The sequence below is a fragment of the Galeopterus variegatus genome, unplaced genomic scaffold, assembly GCF_000696425.1.
Source record: "Galeopterus variegatus unplaced genomic scaffold, G_variegatus-3.0.2 Scaffold2147, whole genome shotgun sequence".
Classification (NCBI taxonomy): Eukaryota; Metazoa; Chordata; class Mammalia; order Dermoptera; family Cynocephalidae; genus Galeopterus; species Galeopterus variegatus.
Window position 1 is genome coordinate 144,994 of NW_007728258.1, and position 20,979 is coordinate 165,972.

Consider the following 20,979-nt stretch of genomic DNA (forward strand, 5'->3'; position numbering starts at 1 on the left):
ACTCTTTTCCAAGACCTTATTTTAATCCTCTGCATAGAATTTATCACTAACTGATGATTGTTTATTTAATTTGGTTATTGTTTTCTTACCCCACTAGAATGTAAGCTCCACAGATAAGAATTTGTTCACTGCTGTATTCCCAGTGTCTAGAAGGTGCCTCAAACCTAGCAGACACTCACTAAGTATCAAATGAATAATCAAATACTATTCCACCTAGAGGGGTGGTTAAAAGCAGGGTTTCTAAAGTCAGAAGACCCAGATTCCAATCCTGACTGGGCCATGTACCAGTCGTGTATCTACGGCAAGTTTTTTAACCTAAGACGGTGTAAAATGGGGATTCTACTTAGCCATAGGGTAGGAGTAAATGAAAGAGCATTTATAAAGCACTCCCTTTCCTTCTCCCTCTCTTCCCCTGAGAGCTCTCTTCTTTCCTCTTCCTCCTCAGCCCCTCATATGGCCACTTCTCCTGTGCTTTGCGTGCCACTCTGAACAGTCCAGAGTGGGCTTTTGAAATTTGGCGGGAATTATCGACTTCAGTCGGGAGGACGAGAGCTGCGCAAGCGCGGGACATCTCCTCTGTCTCGCGCGCTAACTTTGCAGCCTTGACAGCCAATCAGAGCTAGCGTCGGAGCCAGAATGCTGAAGATTCACCAATCGCAACTCGGAGGCGGGCCGCAGTGGAGACAGTGGCGAGAGGGGGCGGGGACAAGGAGAGGGCAAGCACAGTTCTCGCTGCCGTGGTCTCCGCCCGCCAATGGAAGAAGCCTGAGGCCTTAAGGCTGTAGGGCGTGGCGTTTGCGGCTCCAGCAACCGGAGGCCGTCCCAGGCCGGGCCAATCAGAGTGAGAGGTGGGAGAAGACTAGCCAATCAGTGCGCAGGACAGGCGAGGGGAGGGGAAAGGTGGCGGAGTCTCGCGCGGACGCCGCCGGCTCTCGAGCTGCTGTCAGGAAAGCCGGGTGTGCGGAGGCGGCGGAGGCGGTGGAAGGCAGCAGTGGTTGAAGGGGCAATTCCTGACTTGCGGGGAGGGAGTGGGCAGCAATGGTGATGGCGGCGAAGAAGGGCCCAGGCCTGGGTGGCGGGGTCGGCGGGGGGAAGGCGGAGGCGGAGGCGGCCTCGGAGGTGTGGTGCCGCCGGGTGCGAGAGCTGGGCGGCTGCAGCCAGGCCGGGAACCGCCACTGCTTCGAGTGCGCTCAGCGGGGGGTCACCTACGTGGATATCACCGTGGGCAGCTTCGTCTGCACCACCTGCTCCGGCCTCCTGTGAGTGGACCGGCGCGGGCGGAGGACCAGGAAGGAGGGACTGAGAGTCGGCCTGGGGGACCGCGGGGACCGGGGCGGGCGGGGAGGCCTGGAGACGCGCCGGCAGTGGTGAGAGGGTCGTCTGCCGCAGAGGTGTCGTGGGGAAGGGAAGGGGAGAGAAGGCGAGGCTGGAGTCGCGTTGCGGAGGGAAGGGTGGGGGGTGAGAAGGACACCCAGAGAGGAGTGGAGAAACTCCCTGAAGGAGGCGAGGCGAACTGCAACCGGGGAGGGAGAAAGTGTGGAGAACGGAAGGAAACTCGGGGTGCGGTGGAGGTGGGGGGTAGGGATTTAAAGGGCCAGAAAATGATATATACCTTCGAAGGGAACGTCATGTAGGTGGAAGGCGAAAAGGAAAGAGGTACGCAAAGCTGGCCTCAAGATGAAGGAGTACCTTTCTTCTGGCTTGTGTCCCTCCTGGAGTGTGAGATGCAGAAGCCAGTTGAATATAGGTAAATTAACCCAGATTGACAACCTAGAGACAGTGGCAGATAAGGAGCCATGGTTCAGGTTTCAGGTGTACATCTTAATCTTGCAGGGCTTTGGAATGCTATCTAGAGGACGGATTTCTTACAAAATCCGATGTTACCCTGGTAGAGAGCTTAACTTTTCCAAAGGTTTGGGGATCTGAGTGAGCCGTCCTTAAGTATAATCCTTTACACCTTTAAGCTCCTTGATGCTGGTGGTGGCATCAGGTAAACTCTAGATTTGGAAGGAGTGGGGAGGAGGTGACAGGCTTTGTTTTATAATCTGCAGTGCTACCCTTGGCACTGGCACTGTATTTGGTCATGCTGGAGCCAATTTAGAGCCATAGTTCTAGCCAAACTCTGATTATATAGTAGGGTTCCCTTCCCCGCCTTAGGGAATTATTTGGTTAGATGCATGATTAACATCTGATATCAGGCCTGGATCTCTGTTTTTTTATAAGTTTGTCGAGGAATTTATTTTGACTAGGTTTTAATATTATTTTAATACACTGTTGTTTTTGTTTTGTTTTGTTTTTAACAAGGAAAGCTTTCCTTGTTCTTATGCCTTTAAGATCCAAGGAGTGAGCAGTATTGTTCTTGCATGACAGATGGGAGAACAGAAGCAAAGAGAGGTTTAGTAACTTATCCAGTGCCATGTGACGGTTGCTTTCAGCATTTGTTCTTTGATATTAGTTATGATCATGGCAGACCAGAAATGAGGATACAGGTCTCCTACGATACAATTTGGAATTACTTCTCAGTTTTTGCCCAACTTCTGTTTTATCAACCTCACTTGTGTGTTGTGAGAATGAACTTGACTTTGGTCTAAGTAAAAGCCATTGTGGCCCTTGGGACAGTGATTTAGAACCCTAACAGGAATGTGTCATAAGTTGAGATAGAGATTCAAATGAAGCAAGAAGGTAGAGACTTGAGACCAGGACAAATACTCAAAGGAGAGAAGAAGCAAAGTTTGGTATAGGGTAAAGTAGAAAGAGAAAGAGCAGATTCCTAAAGATCCTGTTATGAAAAGGGAAATCTGATTATAGAGTCTGGAGAGAAATAAAGGGAAGCAGGGGGATAAAATTGATATATCAGAGCTAGGTCCTAGGAGGAAAATGTTAGGAAAGAGTGTTAGTTCATTCCCACGGTTAGTGGTGATGGCTTGAAACATAAAACTGAGTAAATGGGAAGTGCTGACATAGTTATCATTATTTTCTAGATCTTGGTTTAAAGTATCCCACAGATAACATTTCTCTTCTATAATGAAATCCCTCAATCAGGACAGAAGGAAGGCCAAGGGATCTGGGACACATTAAAAACCTCGTTTCTTTTGCTGGAAAAGTTAACTCCTTAAACATCATTGCACAATGTGCAGAACCTTACCACTTTTCCCTGTGGTCCTATTATTAATCTCATTAATGAAAAGTCAGACACTTGTGATGTGGTCATACACTGGATGGAGATGGCTATGGCCTAAGGATTTTTTTTTTTTTTTTTAAAGATGACCGGTAAGGGGATCTTAACCCTTGACTTGGTGTTGTCAGCACCACGCTCACCCAGTGAGCAAACCGGCCCTCCCTATATGGGATCCGAACCCGTGGCCTTGGTGTTATCCCGAGTGAGCCACAGTATGGCCTAAGGATTAATTACTTAGTTTAATAGAGAAGTACCCCAAGAGGCCTGGATCTGTCCAGGGTGCATGTACTTCAAACGGTGGGGGATTAGCTCCTTAGGAACTTTAAGTTCCCATGGGACCAAGTAAAAATAATCTACCAGCCCTTTTTAGATTCAAGAAATTCTAGAAAGGACATTTTTGCTTTAATATTTTGGTAAAGCATTAAAAGAATCACTAAGAGTGATTCTTGAAGTGGTAGACTTTAGGGAGCGTATTTTGGTGGCTGGAAAGTGAGAAGCTAGGCCAACCCTGTGATAGCAGGATATGAGAGTAGAGTGAAGGATCAGGAGGCTGGGCCAGTAAATAAAGCTGAACCAAAGACACACTGAGATTGTTAAAGAGAGAAATATCAGGAGAAACTCAACAAGAAAGTTGGAGTTTCCCTGGCTGTGACTGCCTGGATTTTGGCATTACTTCTCATGTGCTAATTGAAATTCTAGTTAGCATGGACTAGGGCAAGGCATATAAACCTTTTAAAGGGGTCCCCCTTTGAGGTACTGTGGGAAGAGCAGGGACCTGGCAGGTGAGCCACAGGCAGAATGTGTGAGGCAAGGGACACTTTTTACTGGCTGCAGAGTGAGGAGAGGGCATGCAAAGTCCTGCAGGCAAGGGAGAGGCATGGCTGCATGGTGGCACAGAGACCAGTTAGCATCTTAACTCCATGTGGTTGGTTGCCCATAAATTAGGTGGGAAGTGAAAGTTAGGGTAGGTCCAGCCTACACATTCATTCAGTGAGTCAACAAACATTGAGTGCCTATCAAGCCCCAGACATTCCCATCTTCATGTAGCTTACATCCTAGTGGAGGCCATAGACTATAAATAAATCATTCTGTATATAACTGTAGGTAGTGATAAGTGCTATGAAATAAAGTAAAGCTCAGTATGGTTAGAGAGTGATGGGAGCTCATACTGAGATACAATGCAAAGAGAAGAAATATTCTATGAAAATGAAGAGAATATTGAGGGGGGAAATTGAAATACCCTACTTAGCACCGTAGACAGAGAAAGGAGACAGCAGGATTGGCTTTATTTTAAAGGCCAGTTTTCTGTTGACTGTGTTACAAATCTCTCTCCCTCTCAGGGGGATAGAGCCTTCTGGAGGCAGTGAGCAGAATTACTAGAGTTCCCAGCTGGCTGGTTTGGCTGATTTAGCAAAGTTGACTGTTTCAGCCAAAGTTGAATTTTTTTTTTTTTTTTAAGATGACCGGTAAGGGGATCTTAACCCTTGACTTGGTGTTGTCAGCACCAATTTCTCCTAAGTGAGCTAACCGGCCATCCCTATATAGGAATCAGAACTAGTGGCCTTGGTGGTATCAGCACCATGCTCTCCGAAGTGAGCCACGGGCTGGCCCCAAAATTGAATTTCCTAAGATCTGAAGAAAAATTCACATTTTAATATTGGTGGGTGGGTATGACTACGCCTCCATCCCTGCATGTATGAGCTCATTCTCTCTCTCTTTCTTAGTGAGAAATATTTTTTCAGCTATAGCCTAAACCTACAGCGTTGGCATGAGGGCCTAAGAAAGGCTGCTAGTTTCTGCTGTTTCTAAATTTACATACAAACTACCATAATTGCAGTTCCCACATTTGACCTAGTTTTATTCATTTGGTTTTCTTCCAGTACCTAATTTCCTCAACCTAGATATGGATCCTTTTAATTTCCCCAATATATATATATATGCTTATTTGTTTACTTAAATTTCTAACTCTTCTACTAGAGGATAAATCAGCCACTTGAAGCTTAAGATGGGGTAAAAATTGCCACTAAAAAGTGTCTATTTGCAAAGCAGTGCCTTCAGTGTTCTTTCTTCTGGTTTGCTTCAGTGCCTCTGTGGAAAAAACACTGTTCTTTCAAAAGAAAATGGACATTGAGGCCTGAAATCTCATTGACATCAGGGATGGGCACTAACTTTGACACCCAGTTTTTTCAGCAAAGTATGACATGCTTCCCTGACCTGGCTGTTTGGGTTCATCCTTTAATCTATCCTTTTTCAGGTCTTGGTAATGGATCCTTGTCTCTTCTACTTCTGCCCAACCTTACTCTGATAGTGTGAGTCAGGATTAAGGTGGGCAGAGTGCTGGGCTGGGTGCCAAGAGATGTGCTTGACAGCTCTTTATTTGTGACAAGATTCCACCCTCCATGTGCCTTAGTTTCCCTTTCTGGCTTGCTAGCAGTGGTTTCTAGTTGAACCATTTTTATCTCCATACAAGGAAAGGTATAGTATATTGTTACACTTCCCACTGTGTAACAGAGACGAAAAAAGGATTACTCAAAGCACCATGAATGCATTGAGAAGCCCAAAGGGTCTACATCCCATCCACAGTATATCGTTGAATAATTCAGTACTTTTCCATCTGTCTGGGTTGGGGAGGTACACTTGTACCTTGCCCCTATTTTAGTCTCATCCCTTGCTCTTCTCCCACCTCATCTTTCATATTCACCTCTGCTAGGCAGAGGTGGACATAGTCTCACTAAATTACAGATTTATGCACTTTATCATAAGGAGCCCATGAACCACTTGAAAATTCCCTAAGGAAGTAATAAATTACCAAAGAGATGGGAAGGAGGGGGGAGGGGAGGAAAAATGTAAAATTGGATTGAGATTGAGCCTGAAGAGGGCAGCTAGTAATGTTATCAGGACTCTACCTGGTTCTGTACAAGAGGACAGCCGTTTATCATTGCTACTGAGGTAGAACACAGCCGTTTATCATTGCTACTGAAGAAGAATTTAGATTAGGAAGAGGTTCCTAAAATTAATAAAATGAACCCTGGAGCAGGGTAATAGGAGAGCCTTTCTATTAAGAACTATTGGAAATCCCTACTAGAGACTCTTGGTGATTTTTGGGTCCAAGATAAGAGCTAGACTGGTTTAGCAGCTCAGCGGCAGAGGAGTGGAATCCCAGGAGCAAAGAAACAATCTGGAGTTTATGAATTTGAACATCAATATTCAGAGGCAAGGAGTTCCCAAGTCCAAATTTGGCACAGATAAAAGAACTTGGGTGCTGGGTGGAACTGGTTTTCCTCCATTGTTGATCTAGCCAGAACCTTCTTATCTGAGCAGCTGAGCAGATTTGCTGCTTTTATGAAGCAAAATAGAAGCAGAATTTGGGCCAGCTTGAGGTTAATGACCACAGAAAAACAAAAGGTGTGGTATTTGGGGAAATACTAGTATGCTTAATAAAATCAAAGGAGAGGAGGGAGAGAAGGAAAAAGAAAGAGAATTGGGCAGACTTTAGCATCAACACGTACAAATGGCTTTACTTGCTGAATAATTCAGAGTACTTCAAATGCTGGTTAGGTGCCCCATTTTTGTGGGGTGGGTGGTTGGCCTGCCTATACAGAGACCCTTGACCTTGGTGTTACAACACCGCGTTCTAATTGACTGAGCTAACTAGCCAGGCCCCGTTTAGGTACCCTTTAATAAAGAAACAGAAGTAGATAAAGACAAGTCTGGCTGGAGGATTGAGTACTAGTAATGTACTTGCTTTCCATTGAAAAAACTTGCCCTATTCTGTCAAATAAATTTATCTGTATTTCTCCAATGCCTGGTTAGAGATAACAGAATGGACTTGCTGTAGTAACTGAAGCCTCTTTCTAGCTCTTCTTTTGCGAAGAACCTGAGAGTTCTGTTGAGGAGACTGGCTGCAACCTGGAGAGTTGGGTGTGTTTAATTCCAGGCCAATTGCATGACCCTGCTACATACCCAATAAAGTGCAACACAACTGGACCATTTGATTGCAGCTACTGGGAAGAGAGGAGTTCTTGCTTCTAAGTTACTTCTCTCAGCCAGCAATGGCCTCTCTATGATTCAGAAAGAGGGCTGGCTGTTTGGCTCTGTTGGTTAGAGCATGGTGTTATAACATCAAGGTCAAAGAGTTCTAATCCCCTTACTGGCCCACCATCAGAAAGAAAGAAAGAAATACTATGACTCATAGGTCATGTAACTAGGCCCTCTTCCTGGGCCGCAGAGTGTAGCCTTGTAGAATGTTACACTTCTCTCTGTGTAACAGATGCAAAAAGGATTACTCAAAGCACCATGAATGCATTGAGAAGCCCGTAGGGTCTGCATCCCAGCAACTCCTCTGTTAGGAGGAGAAAACTGGGGTACAGCAGCCATTCAAAGTTAGCTTCTGTCTTTTATTGTAAAGACAAGGAAGTTTCACAAGAAAATTCAGTGGATTTAGTCATTAGTAAAGGACACAAGGACATGGGCAGAGTTACAAAAGTTATCTGCGGCTAAGTATTCAATTAGTGAAAAGCTAAGTTGGTCAAACTGGCTCATTATCTAAAGTATAAACTCTCCTTAAGCAAAAATTACATTCTTATGAAAAAATCTAAATACAGTTATCTCTAAAGTTTCCCCCAACAGACAACTTACTCTTAGCAAACATTTTTTCCACAACTTTCCCTTCAGCAATTCTTTTTTTTTTTTTAAAGATGACCGGTAAGGGGATCTTAACCCTTGACTTGGTGTTGTCAGCACCATGCTCACCCAGTGAGCAAACCGGCCATCCCTATATGGGATCCAAACCCGTGGCCTTGGTGTTATCAGCACCGCACTCTCCCGAGTGAGCCACAGGCCGGCCCCTTCAGCAATTCTTAAAATCTCTTGACAGGATTGTTATGACAACCACCTGTTATCTCTAAAAACATTAAAGTACACAATCCCATACCTAAACAGTGGTTACAGTTGATTAGATGGGCTTTTGCCACACTGTCTTTGTGTTGTGGCCCCCTACCCAAGGGCTTTTGCCCTATGCATGCATACCTGAAAACCCTATTCTAAAATAAAATGAGAATCAAGATTTCTAACCCCTCAACAGTAGAGAATTCTCCCTGCCCCAAAATGTGCCTCTGGTTATACATAATCCCATCTACAGACATCAAGGTCAGAGCAATGCTTTTTGTACTGCGCTGTGGACACATCCTGTTCGGTCAGATTCATTTGGCCCAAAGCACCTAAATCACTTCTTATTTTCTTTCCCTTTCCTTCATCCCATCACTCCTCCCCCCTCCCAAAACCCTCCAATCCAAACTCAGCCATAAGAAGTTCTGTTGTGGGCCGGCCTGTGGCTCACTCGGTAGAGTGCGGTGCTGATAACACCAAGGCCATGGGTTCGGATCCCATATAGGGATGGCCGGTTTGCTCACTGGGTGAGCATGGTGCTGATGTGGTGCTGACAACCCCAAGTTAAGGGGTAAGATCCCCTTACCGGTCATCTTTTAAAAAAAAAAAAAAAGAAGTTCTGTTGTGGGCCGGCCTGAGGCTCACTCGGTAGAGTGCGGTGCTGATAACACCAAGGCCATGGGTTCGGATCCCATATAGGGATGGCCGGTTCGCTCACTGGGGGAGGGTGGGGCTGACAACACCAAGTTAAGGGTTAAGATCAAGTTAAGGGTTAAGATCAAGTTAAGGGTTAAGATCCCCTTACCGGTCATCTTTTAAAAAAAAAAAAAAAAGAAGTTCTGTTGTTCTAAGTATCTCCTCTTGATTGATGCCTGCTAGATCCCTCCTTCTCTCCCTAACAAGAAAGCACACCTCCCTGTTTGCATTTTGCTAACAGTTCCTGGTTGTCCTTTCAGGAAATGTCAATGACCTTTTGTGATAGGCTTAGAATCTGTATTTTTAGTGTAAACAATACGTTTTATTTTTCCTGTGAGCATTTCTCTTCCCCCACTGCTGCATCCTGGAATCACATTCCCCCTGATCCGTCAGTGCCTGACTGAATGCCACCCTACTGCATTGAGAAGTACCTTTGTCCATGCTTCCTGGGTCCTTCTTGTAAGCTCCTGGTGACTGAAGACTAGATCTTATAATTTTTGTAGCCTCCAAAGTGCCTACCACAGTGCCTTGTATTTTGGCAAAGTAAATATTTGTTAGTAGGAGGTAAAGGGGAGTACCGAGGTCACAGGGACAGTGAGGTCTGCTCTGGTTAGACTTCAGAAAGGCCTGGCATTCTGAGGGGGAAGGGCTTCGTGGTTAAGGTGAGAAAAAGCAAGGGAAAGGGTATAAAAGCAGGCTGGCTAGAATTAAAAACAAAACCAAGCCATTAGCAAGAGAGGCTTCAGGAGAGGAAACTGGACTGTCTGAAATGTGATCAAAAGAGAATCTTCAGGGCAGATCAAGTTTAAGAACTTTTGTTAGATATATAGTAACAAAGCCTTGCTTTTGGTTTTTCCTGCGCTTATCTTTCCTTGGGGCATCAGTCCTCTTTGCTGTTGCTTGTCTTGTATAAGGGTATTTTTAGACCCTTTACTTAAAAGTCTAGCAGCAGAATTGCTGAGAAACGACTTCAACTTTAGTTTCCAGTGTCCTATCCTTTGTTGGATTCCCATAATGAGTAATTTATCATCCAAAAGGGCAGCTGCACTTGACTGTTCACTCCATACTGTGTCATCTATCCCCCCACCCGCTCCCTGCCCCACCGCCTGCACTTGCACTAACAGGTACACTGCCATTCTTCCAGACTTGGTAGGAGCATTTTTATTCCATGTGTGTACCTGTGAGTATGAATGTGAAGGTTTTCCCCACCTTCTTTATGCATGTTTAGGATTTCCATTTTGCAAATTTTGTTGTCACTTTCTTTTCCCTTTGCTTCCCTGATGACATCAGCCAGGACCCTATTCTAGATATACTTTTATTTTAACATCTAAGTTTGCCCTTTTTTTCAGATGACAGTAAAAGTCTAAAGAGACCCCATCAGCTGAGACTGTCTTTCTTGCATATGTCTGTGGTCTTTCACTCCTGGTCTCAAGATCTAGTTTATTTGTTTTGGTTTAGCTAGTTTTGTTTTAATCTGATGAGGGCAGTAGGTCTAGAACAGAGGAAAACTTAAGATGTAAGGAAAGAGGAACCTAGGAAGCCATGCCTGCCTTAGCCCCAAGCTTCCCCTGTTACAACACCCTGAGACTGAGCTTCCAGTCAAGATGGTGGAATAGACAGTCCCCAGCGTCACTCTCTCCCACACATCAACCAATTTACAAAAAAGCAACAACAGCCAAGCTGGGGCCGCTAGAGCTCAGGGGAAGAGGAGGAGAGACCTACGGAGTGCATGAAGGCAGGAGAAGCCATGATGAGAGAAAGAAAAAACTGCTCCGACCATTTCATGCCATGGCCGCTATAAGGCTGGAGCTGCTGAGCACATGGAACAGGAGCCAGCAAAAGCTGCAGCTGTGCCCTGCAGATGCTTGGAGGCAGCAAGGGAAAAGAGGTCCTTAGTAGCCCCCAGGCCAGCAAGACCACTAATAGGGTTCCCAAGGACCCACATAGGAGCAAGGAGCCACAACAACTGAAAAAAATGAGCCACTCAGAGGCTGGTGAGTCACCGCAAAGGATTGGTGCATGGCCCATCCCATGGGAAGTGTTTGCAGCACTGGCAGTGGGGGACACAGGCCCACCAGGGGAACACTGGGGCACAGCAAGGACAGCTGATTGGCACTCCAGTCAGTGAAGGACCACTCAGAGGAGACTGGTCAGGAATATAGAATTGCATGGGGTGCAGCAGTTTGATGAAAAGACTCAGGCCCAGATCAGAGTTCTACACAACCTAGGTGCACTGAGTCTCTAGAGAGCCAGAGGTACCTATAAAGTCAACCATAAAAACCTGAGCTGCAGGGCCGGCCTGTGGCTCACTCGGTAGAGTGCGGTGCTGATAACACCAAGGCCACGGGTTCGGATCCTATATAGGGATGGCCGGTTTGCTCACTGGCTGAGCGTGGTGCTGACAACACCAAGCCAAGGGTTGAGATCCCCTTACCGGTCATCTTTTAAAAAAAAAAACCTGAGCTGCACAAAAAGCCTTCCTTAGGGAATCAGCAGCAAAGCAGCAATTTAGCTAAACCACACAGCTAAAGTACTGGTCCCCACAGGAAGTTCCCTCATTTTAGAAGTAACAAAAGACAAAAAATTAGTTCAGGCCCAGGCACACTGCCAGTGCCTTGGGGCCCACCCAGGGACATGAGGTATGGAGTGGGGACCAGACCCCCCCCACTACCAGGCACACCTCCAGTGCTTTGGGGCCCACCCAGTGAACTGAGGCTTGGAGCCCGGGACCAGACCCACCTTCCACAATCAAGCACACGGCCAGCAGCAAGGAGCATGCCAAAAACATCACCTCCATGTGGGTAGCCCACCACAGCCACCACAATAACCATGGCTGCTGCAAACGTGGCTAGACGCCACAACCACCACGCAGATGGTCTGCCAGCCACTGGAGTGCATTGACACAAGAGAGTCACTAGCAGAGACCAAAGAAAAGAAGATATCTCTCTCCACAAAATTCATTCCAGAGTTACAGAAGTGTCTGCTTTATGATTGTATTGGGGGACCTGAACACACCTCTCAGCATTGAACAGATCATCTAGGAAACAAATCGACAGAGTAACCATTACTCTTTCAGAAGGAGAGAAGTAATCTAGGGTAATTAGAGCAGGGGAGGGACAGGGGGATGGGAGAGATTGGACAAGGGGCATAAGGAGTAATTACAATTTGTGACAATATATATGCTAGTAATATTGATTTGATCAACATGTCAACATTGAACCCCCAAAATATGTATAATCAATTATGATTCAATAAAAAATTTTTTAAAAAAAGAAGGAAAAGAAAGAACATCCCTAGACCAGCTGAGTGGGGCAAGGAAACCTTCTTTTCTGCTGTAATCTCCACAGGGATTCTGTAGGCAGAACTGGACTCACAGGGAGTTAACAGAACACACAGAGCAGGCACAAAAGCATTGCTACAGGATATATATTTCCAGCCCATGCCAGTCTCATATCTCATGGTTGAACTACTACTTCCTGCTTTATTGAAAGATCTAAGAACAAGAAAGTCTGGAATATTTTTCCCCCAGAGATGCCTTCCTGAAAGAGAGGGACCCTGTCCATCCCTACCACCGCTCCACCCTTCCTTGTAGACAAGAAGAGGGCAGCCAGCCTAAGGACTCTGGTTTTTGTCACCAAATCTTGTCTTTGTTAGTGTTATCAGGAATAGTCATGGGGCTTTCATTTTTTGTCTTCCCTCATGCTTGAGGGATTTGTGTTGTCGTGGGCTCTGGGACCTTGGGGATTTGCCGCAGGTCTAAAACAATGATAAAACAGGAAATAGGAGTGTCGCATATCTGAGTTCCTGAAGTATCCCCTTGGCCTGCAAGCTGAACACTGAAACTGGTGGGATCTGAGCCAGGCCAGAGAAGCCTTCTGGATGGGCAGATTCTGCCTTTCCTCTCCAGAATGATGGAGATCACAATATATTCCTGACTCTCTCTTCCCTGCCTCTCATTAGAAGCCTCCAAAATAGTCTTGTTTCCCTTCTTCCTGGAAATAGAAAGTAGCTTCAGGTAGGGGTTCTATCTGAGCTTGGTTTATGTGCTGCTGTTTTATCCTTCCTCCCTTCTCTTCCTCCCATAAAGAGATCTGCAGTGCTAACATCATTGTACTTCTCTTTCTTTCTTTTTTTTTTTTTTACGAATTCATTGGATTGGTTTAATAGCAGACTGGACACAGGTTATAAAATTAGCCAGCTTGAAGACAGGTCATTAGAAAATATTCAAGCAGAATATAAAAGAATAAAGAATTAAAAGTTTTTAAAAGAATAGGACATAAAAGATATTTGAGATCTATCAAAACACCAATATTCATGTAAATGTAGTGCCAGAAGAGAGCAGAGGGTATACATAAAGAAATAAGAGCCAAGAATTTTTCTTGAAAGACCATGACCCATAGAATCAAGAACTTCAGAGAACCCCAAGCAGGATAAAACAAAACAAAGCAAAGCAAAACATAACAAAACAATAAACAGCCAAATCAAACCAGCGAACAAAACAAAACATCATAGATGCATCAAAGTTGAACAGCTAAAATCCAAAGATAGTAGGAAATCTTAAAATCATATAGAAGGTAAGATATGTTACAGTCAACAGAGAAATAATAAGATTGATAATACTTTTCCAAAGAAAATATAAAAGCTAGAAGACAATGGAATGACATCTTTAAAGTGTAGAGGGGGAAAAAAAACCTGGCAAAGTAGGAAAAAATTCCCCCCAAAATAAAGGTGAAATAAAGAATTTTTCAGACAAACAAAAGCTGATGACAGTCATTATACTTTTCTTTCTATTTCCCACAGGAGAGGACTGAACCCCCCTCATCGTGTCAAATCTATCTCCATGACAACTTTCACTGAGCCTGAAGTAGTATTCCTGCAATCCCATGGAAATGAGGCGAGTGCCACTGATGGAATGGTCAGAAGGCTGTAGTTTCCTATCTGCCCTTGGAGCTTTGCCTCAACATTGTAGGAAAACCCTACGGTTTTCTTTTTTGGTTGAGTTTCTCTTAATTTTTTAGTATGTAAGATTTCTTGTCTTATGTATATTTGTATATTTATACAATCTAAGTTACTACAAATTGTGGCTTTTCTAGGCCCCATGCCAGAAAGTCAGGAACATATTGTGATCTCCATCATTCTGGAGAGGAAAGGTGGAGCCTGTCCATCCAGAAGCCTCCGCTGGCCTGGAGGCTCAGATCCCAACAGTTTTGGTGTTCAGCCTAGAATATCTCTGTAGGGGGTGGCGCCTGGGCACTCAGGGGGAAAATGGTGGGAGCTCCACATTGATGAGCATTCAGAACTACCTGGGCCAGCCCCTCTGAGTGAGATCTCTTGGACCTGGCTCTGTTCACTTGAGCCTTGACAACCCAGGTTTAAGTCCATGTCACATACTTGAAAGTGAGTTAAACCCCTTCTCCAGCTAATTCTGCTGATTGGAAGTTGCCACCCTTGCTGGTAGCAGTAGCCCTAGCTTACAGGCAATTGGCTTAGAGGATGCCATCAAGGGCCACATTATGTACCACAGTGTATAATTATAAATTTATTTTTATTTATCTAAGGCATGGAGTCCCCATTAGATAATAAACTCTGTGAGGACAGGGGATCATGTGTGTCCTAGGACCATGTCCATGCTCAATAAATATTTATTGATGAATAAATTAGAAGTGCTATCTTTCATATTTCATGCTTTCTGTTCCAACTCCTCTGTCACCTAACTCCATTCCTTTAGGTTTGCAGGAAGATTTGGCTAGGTCTGTTTGATGCTCGGACATCTTTAGTACCAGATTCCAGGGATCCTCAGAAGGTGAAGGAGTTTCTACAGGAAAAATACGAGAAGAAGAGATGGTAAGGGGGAGGAAAGAGATTGCTGTGAAGACGTGTGGACAAGACATGCTTTGTCTGATAGGCCTGTTTCCAGAGGGGACTTTGGGATTCTCACAAAGGCTAGACTCGGGTTGAGTTTGCTCCACTCGGATTCAGTTAAGGCTAAATTCTGACTTCAGATTGCTTACATCTTCATGAAAGGACAACTTGTTCTCAGTCACTAACCCTGCATATTTGATGTCCCCTCTTTTGGGGAGACAGTAGACTGATCAGAGTGGGGAGGTGGGCCTGTGGGAGTGGGAGTTTGTTTTTATAGCTCAGCTGATCTTGTGTATGGGGAGAGATGGGTGGAAGTGCACGTCCTGTGCCTTTATACTCTTAATTCGTTGCTTCCTGATTTAAATGTATTCTGTTTTCCTGATGAAGAAAACGGCATCTCCATTCTCTCTTGCCTTTTCTGTGTCCAGGTGTCATGTCCTATTATTTGATCTTTGGGGTGTATGCATTCTGGGGGTTAACTATATGTGGAGAAGAAAAAGCAGAGAGCAAGGGGATTGACATGGATAAAATCACATTTTGGAGTCCCTCCTAGTCATGTCCTCAGGATTAAGAAGATACTTCTATAGTTGGGACTGCATACACTGTAGTAGAAAGGGATTTTATCAGAAGTAGCAGGAGCTTGCAGGATATAGAGATAGATTGTGAACATTTAGAAGATGAGGTGGCAGACACCTTTTCAGTGGGACTGAGGAGGAATCTGAAGAAACACCCAGAAAATAAAAAAGGGGGACTTTGAGTAGGAAGTTGGAAAATAGGATCACCTGTCTGTCAGCATTATTGCATGTGTTTTTTACCTGAAACCCAGATGGTTTGAAGTGTCAAAAGGAAGAGGGAAAAAGTAGGCACAAACCTGGGCAAACTAAACATTCCTGTAGAGAAAATAAGCATCCAGACACTCAAGGGGATGTTCAAGGTAGGCAGAACTTTGCCAAGTTGCTAAATTACTTTTACTTCAAAAAAAAAAAAAAAAAGGTTAATAGAGAAAAAATGAGAAAGGACCTTGATTCCTGTAACCTGTGTTTTCCCAAGCACCTAAGCTGAGCTGAGCATGGTCCAAGGTTTTACCCCTCTCTTTACAGCCTAAATATTCTTTCTCAAAGGTATGTCCCCCCAGACCAAGTCAAGGGGCCCACTTATACCAAAGGCAGTGCCTCCACTCCTGTGCAGGGCTCCATCCCAGAAGGGAAGCCCCTGCGGACACTTCTGGGTGATCCTGTGCCATCTCTCTCAGCTGCTGCCTCCACCTCAAGCCAGGTAACTCTCATATCTGCCCTTCACGTTTATGTTGAGATTTGGAAGATAGGGGTATCAGTTTCCTAGATCAAATCTCCTGAACTTAGCAGACAATGGTACAGGAGCTGTGAGTTGGTTCTCAGCCCTTCTCTTACCCATATCTTGCCTTTGTCACCTCTGGACCTTGTATCTTTTGGAAGACAGAACCCAGCAGGAAGTGGTATTTAGGGAAGTCAGAATATCAACTCTAAACCTGGCCATTCTCTCTAAGGAAACAGAAGGGGCCGGGACACTGCTTCCAATACCTGGGAAAGATGGGGAGCTAACAGCTCCAGGGGCACTATTGGGCACCATTTCTGTACATCTCAGGGTTCCCTTGACTGATGTGCTCTAAAATGTGTGGTTCTGGGAGCTGGTGTACTGAGAAGGCAGAGGATGACATGAGGAATGAGAAGGGCTGAGGCAACTTCTGCCCAGGAAACCTCTCAGTAGAGGGCAGTTACTTGCTCCCTTCTCTCTCCGCTTGCCTATCTGGGAGGAGCCAGGAGGGGTCTGGGTTGTGTCTGGGATTCTAAGTGCCATATGCAATTCTTTCTCCCCAAGTCTGTCAGTCAGTCTCAGGTGCGGACACCACAGGCCCGGAGCTCCCAGCCACCCCCACCCTCCTCTGTCAAGAAAGCCAGTACCGACCTGCTGGCTGACATCGGTGGAGACCCCTTTGCTGCTCCCCAGATGGCACCAGCTTTTGCTGCATTCCCAGCCTTTGGGAGTAAGTGGAACTCGGGATGAGAACCTCCCTACATCCTATGTACCTGTAGCACAAGAAATGCAGTCTCTTGGGGTGACCAAGTTTCCCGTGGCTCTAGATCTCTTCACGTGAACAAACATGATGGTCATTCTGAAACAGCAAGGCTGGGAGGGTTGGTGCTGAATAAGCACAGCAGAGATTATGCTTGGGACTTTGGCCATAAAACATGAGTTGGGGGCTCCTAGCACTTCCTTTTAGAACAATGGGAATAGCCTGTTTGTTACTTTCTCTCTCTATTAAAATGGAAAGAGGGAGATTATCATGTGTTCCATATCCCCCGCCCTCTTCCCAAAACTCAGCAATAGTCAATAGAGAGTTCAGCAAAGAGGTAGTTTCCCTTTTTCTTTTCTGAGTCCCTTCCCCTACCCTACAAAAAAAAATTTTTTTTTCACATGATTCTGCCCCAAACTAGGCCCTGAAAAAAATGTTAATGCTTCATGGAGTAAGGATAAAAGATGGCAGGAAGTGAACTTGCAGGCCTCTGGATGCCCCTGAGTGAGTCTGGCTCTCATAGCCAGGCCCCATCTCCTTCTGAAAAGGACCGTATGGAAAGGCAGATGTCCCGTGAGAGTGGCCTTTGGCATTAGAAGCTATATTATCTAGATATGCATGTACATTTTCTTATTTTTCCTCCATAGGTCAGACACCTTCCCATGGGGGCTTTGCCAACTTTGATGCCTTTGCTGGTAGCCCCAGCTCTTCAGCATTTGGAAGCATCCCTCCCATTGGCCAAGCCCCATTCCAGGCCCAGCCAGCACCCGCAGGTAAATTCTGCCCCACTGGTTTTCTTTCTCTCTTCCACCAGCATCCAGTTGTCCACATACACACATCACCCTTCATTCATACCCCACCAACCTAAAGAACCATGCGAAGGAGACAAAGCACAAAGAGAAGCAGCTCCACGAAGGGATGAGAGTGGGCTGACACATTCTTGTCAGGAAGAGGGGTTCCATGTTTGGTTTTTTTCACATAAGGAAAATGGCTAAAATTGCAGGCAAGAACTGTGTAGGTTATGCACGAGGAGATTTCTGACAGGGAAGATGGAACACCTGAGTCCTGGAAAAATTGAGACAGACATGACTTTTTCTCTGACGTGCTCTGATTATGTGGTATACTGCCCACAAATGTCAAGGGGCTGGGTCAAAGTTCAGGGTAGTCTCCAGAAGTCCACACCCATCACTATAAGAGCAAAAGCCTGTAAACTCTGTGTTGTGTTGTTTAGAAACTGGCCTTCTTAAAGCATTCAGTTCCTCCCCTAAGCTCCCAGACCTTGAGTCTTCATAGCCTTTGGGCTGCCCCTCTTCCTTTGAACATCCTGGATGCACACTTGGGCAGCTGGAGTGCTGTGAAGGCCGGACATCTGGGGACAAGCCAGTGACTTACACTCTCTCTTTCTCCCTTCTCTCACCCTTTCCCTTCTACACCCTAACTGCCAGCCAGTCGGATGCTAACTGGAAGTTACAGCTTTGGTAAGTTATTCTTCCCACCCCACAGCCTACCAAGGGTCCTCGGATCATAGAGGTTTTTTTTTTTTTTTTTTTTTTTTTTTGATGACCGGTAAGGGGATCTTAACCCTTGACTTGGTGTTGTCAACACCACGCTCACCCAGTGAGCGAACCGGCCATCCCTATGTGGGATCCGAACCCGTGGCCTTGGTGTTATCAGCACCGCACTCTCCCGAGTGAGCCACGGGCCGGCCTGGATCATAGAGTTTTGAGGTCTGGAAGGAATCTTTAAATGTAGCCATTTTATAGATGAGGCAGTTAAACAATTTACCCAGTGGTGCAGCCCACAAAGTGGCAGAGCTGAGACCAGAGCCCAGAGTTCTTGACTCTCACTGTGCTCACAGCCTTCCCACTGTGCCACTGTGAACTGATTGGCTGCTTTTGTTTTTATTTATTTATTTATTTATTTATTTTGAATGGGGACAAAAGACATTTTATATTGATAAAAGTTAAAATTCACAAAGAAGTTCTCACAATTATGTACTGAAAGTAACTGACAATTAGGTTTTTTTTTTTCTTTTTCTTTTTAAAAGATGACCGGTAAGGGGATCTTAACCCTTAACTTGGTGTTGTCAGCACCACACTCTCCCAAGTAAGCAAACCAGCCATCCCTATGCAGGGATCCAAACCCATGGCCTTGGTGTTATCAGTACCGCACTCTCCCAAGTGAGCCATGGGCTGGGCCCGTACCTGACAATTGTAACCTTGACATTCATAAAGCGAAAACTAGACACAATGAGAATTTAATAAACCGATGGAGTAGGAGACTGTAATACACTCTCACAAGATTAACAGATAAAGTAGACAAGTAAGAAAGTAGACAATTTAAGTAACCATTTAACAAGTTTGATCTAATAAATAAAAGTAGAACTTTGTAACCAACAGACAGAATATATATTATTTTCAAGCAATATAACCCTTTTATAATTTGACCATTTATTAAGAAACAAAATCTCCATAAATTCTAACAAATAGAAATTGCACAGGTCAAGTTATGTATGATAAAAGATATCCTAAACAAAGTCTAAAGGCGTGAAACAGAAGATACAACAGGGAAAACAGAGAAAAGTTAATATCCATAAATTTAAACTCTCATAAATAAAAAAGAAAGAATAGAATAATGGACAAGAGATACAAGCAGGTAAAGCCCAGAAAAAAATATGAAAATATCCTTAACTACTCAGAGAAATGCAAACTAGAATTAGATAATTTTGCACATTATATTGGCAAAAATTTTGAAGATTGATAATGGCCACTGTTATGTTGGGAAATGGACCCTTTTGTGCACTGTTGGCAGGAGTGTAAATTGGTACAGGAATATCCAGTTTTGCAAGAGAGATGCGTTCTGGGAATGAGAGCACTAGGTGAAACAGCTTATATAAGTCTGTTTTAAATTGGACCCTTCAGAAATGCACAATGGATTGCTTTTAAATTCACAAATCCTAGCACAATGGATTGCTTTTAAAGACAGAGCTTATGGGGCAGACCCAGAGAGGAGGAAGACCTCAGCCCCACAGCCATCCCAGGCTTTGAAACCTTTGTCCAGTATCCGGTCATCTCAGAAAGCACACAGTCTGCAGGCAAACCCAAAGCCAGCCAGTGTTTAAGAGGATCCTGCCATTGCTAGGTGCTTTCATATAGCATATCCGTGAGGAAGGGAAGATCTCCACTTGGCAGCTGAAGAAACTGGCTCAGCTTGGTCAGTGACTTGGCCAAACTGAATGCTGATAAATGGCAGACCCCATTCATTTCCCACCACACCACGATCATGAGGGTGTTTCTGTGAGTGTGACATGAACAAATCTTGGGTATGAAGTAGGAACCTTGAGAGGTGGGTGTCTCTTCTGACAAGCTTGGTTTTATTTTTATATTTCTGAGGGGGAGTATGGAGAGGGGAGGTTTCTAAAACGACAGCTTCCCATGAAATTGCTATAAGGCATGTGTACAGATAAGGAGCATTTGAAAAGCAAACCAGATCTGTCACAGGTATTCCTAGTGGCATCAGCCTCCTGTGAGAAAGTGTTGTCTGTGTAGGGACAGACCCCACCTGGACTAGGGACAGCTGTGCCCCCTAGTGTCCACAGGGAGGCACAGCATGCCCTGCAGCCCCAGGAGGAGCAGTACTTTTCCCAGCATGGTGGGGTTGAAGGCCTGATCCTCACTGAGGGAGGAGCAGTACTGAAGAATCTGACCCATCTGAGGAGAGGGAGCTGGATTTGCTCAGAAAGTCTACAGATTCTGAGTCAGTCAGGAAGGGGAAAGGCCTGAGGCCTGGAGACTCAGTAGAAGATCAACACCCCCCTGCTGGCTTTCCAGCCTGCCTTACATCCTATGTAGAGAGATATGCACAGTGCACAGGAGAAAGCTCAGAGCCAGAACTTGTTCCTCTAGAAGGCCTGGGCATTTGGGAGGGAGGTGGCAAAGGAGAGCACTGTCCTGCAAGCACTGACAGTCATGAGACGAAGCTGGTCTTCAGGACCTGGCAGCAGGTCAACACTAGGCACTCTCTTCCCTGCCGGATTCTGAGCTTGTCCAAGTTACAGCCCTGGTCGTGTATGCTTAGTGTCTGGCATGTGGAAGAGCCCCTTAAAAAGGATAAATAGAGGGCCGGCCCGTGGCTCACTCGGGAGAGTGCGGTGCTGATAACACCAAGGCCCCGGGTTCGGATCCCATATCGGGATGGCCGGTTCGCTCACTGGCTGAGCGTGGTGCTGACAACACCAAGTCAAGGGTTAAGATCCCCTTACCGGTCATCTTTTAAAAAAAAAAAAAAAAAAAAAAAAAAGGAT

General features: G+C 45.2%; 1 protein-coding gene across 3 annotated transcripts in view; it reads left to right on the plus strand.

Moving 5' to 3' along the window:
* Positions 1-917: 917 nt before the first annotated feature.
* Positions 918-20,979, plus strand: part of AGFG2 (ArfGAP with FG repeats 2) — a 26,663-nt gene continuing 6,601 nt past the window's right edge. For 2 of the 3 annotated variants that reach the window (XM_008580697.1, XM_008580699.1), the window contains exons 1-7: positions 935-1,259; positions 13,562-13,655; positions 14,490-14,605; positions 15,745-15,898; positions 16,481-16,646; positions 17,324-17,449; positions 18,122-18,154. In XM_008580697.1, coding sequence (XP_008578919.1) covers positions 1,039-1,259; positions 13,562-13,655; positions 14,490-14,605; positions 15,745-15,898; positions 16,481-16,646; positions 17,324-17,449; positions 18,122-18,154 — 910 coding nt within the window. In that variant the 5' untranslated portion in view covers positions 935-1,038. Of the gene's footprint in view, positions 1,260-13,561; positions 13,656-14,489; positions 14,606-15,744; positions 15,899-16,480; positions 16,647-17,323; positions 17,450-18,121; positions 18,155-20,979 lie in introns of all 3 variants that reach the window. The other variant, XM_008580698.1, reaches the window with a different exon arrangement.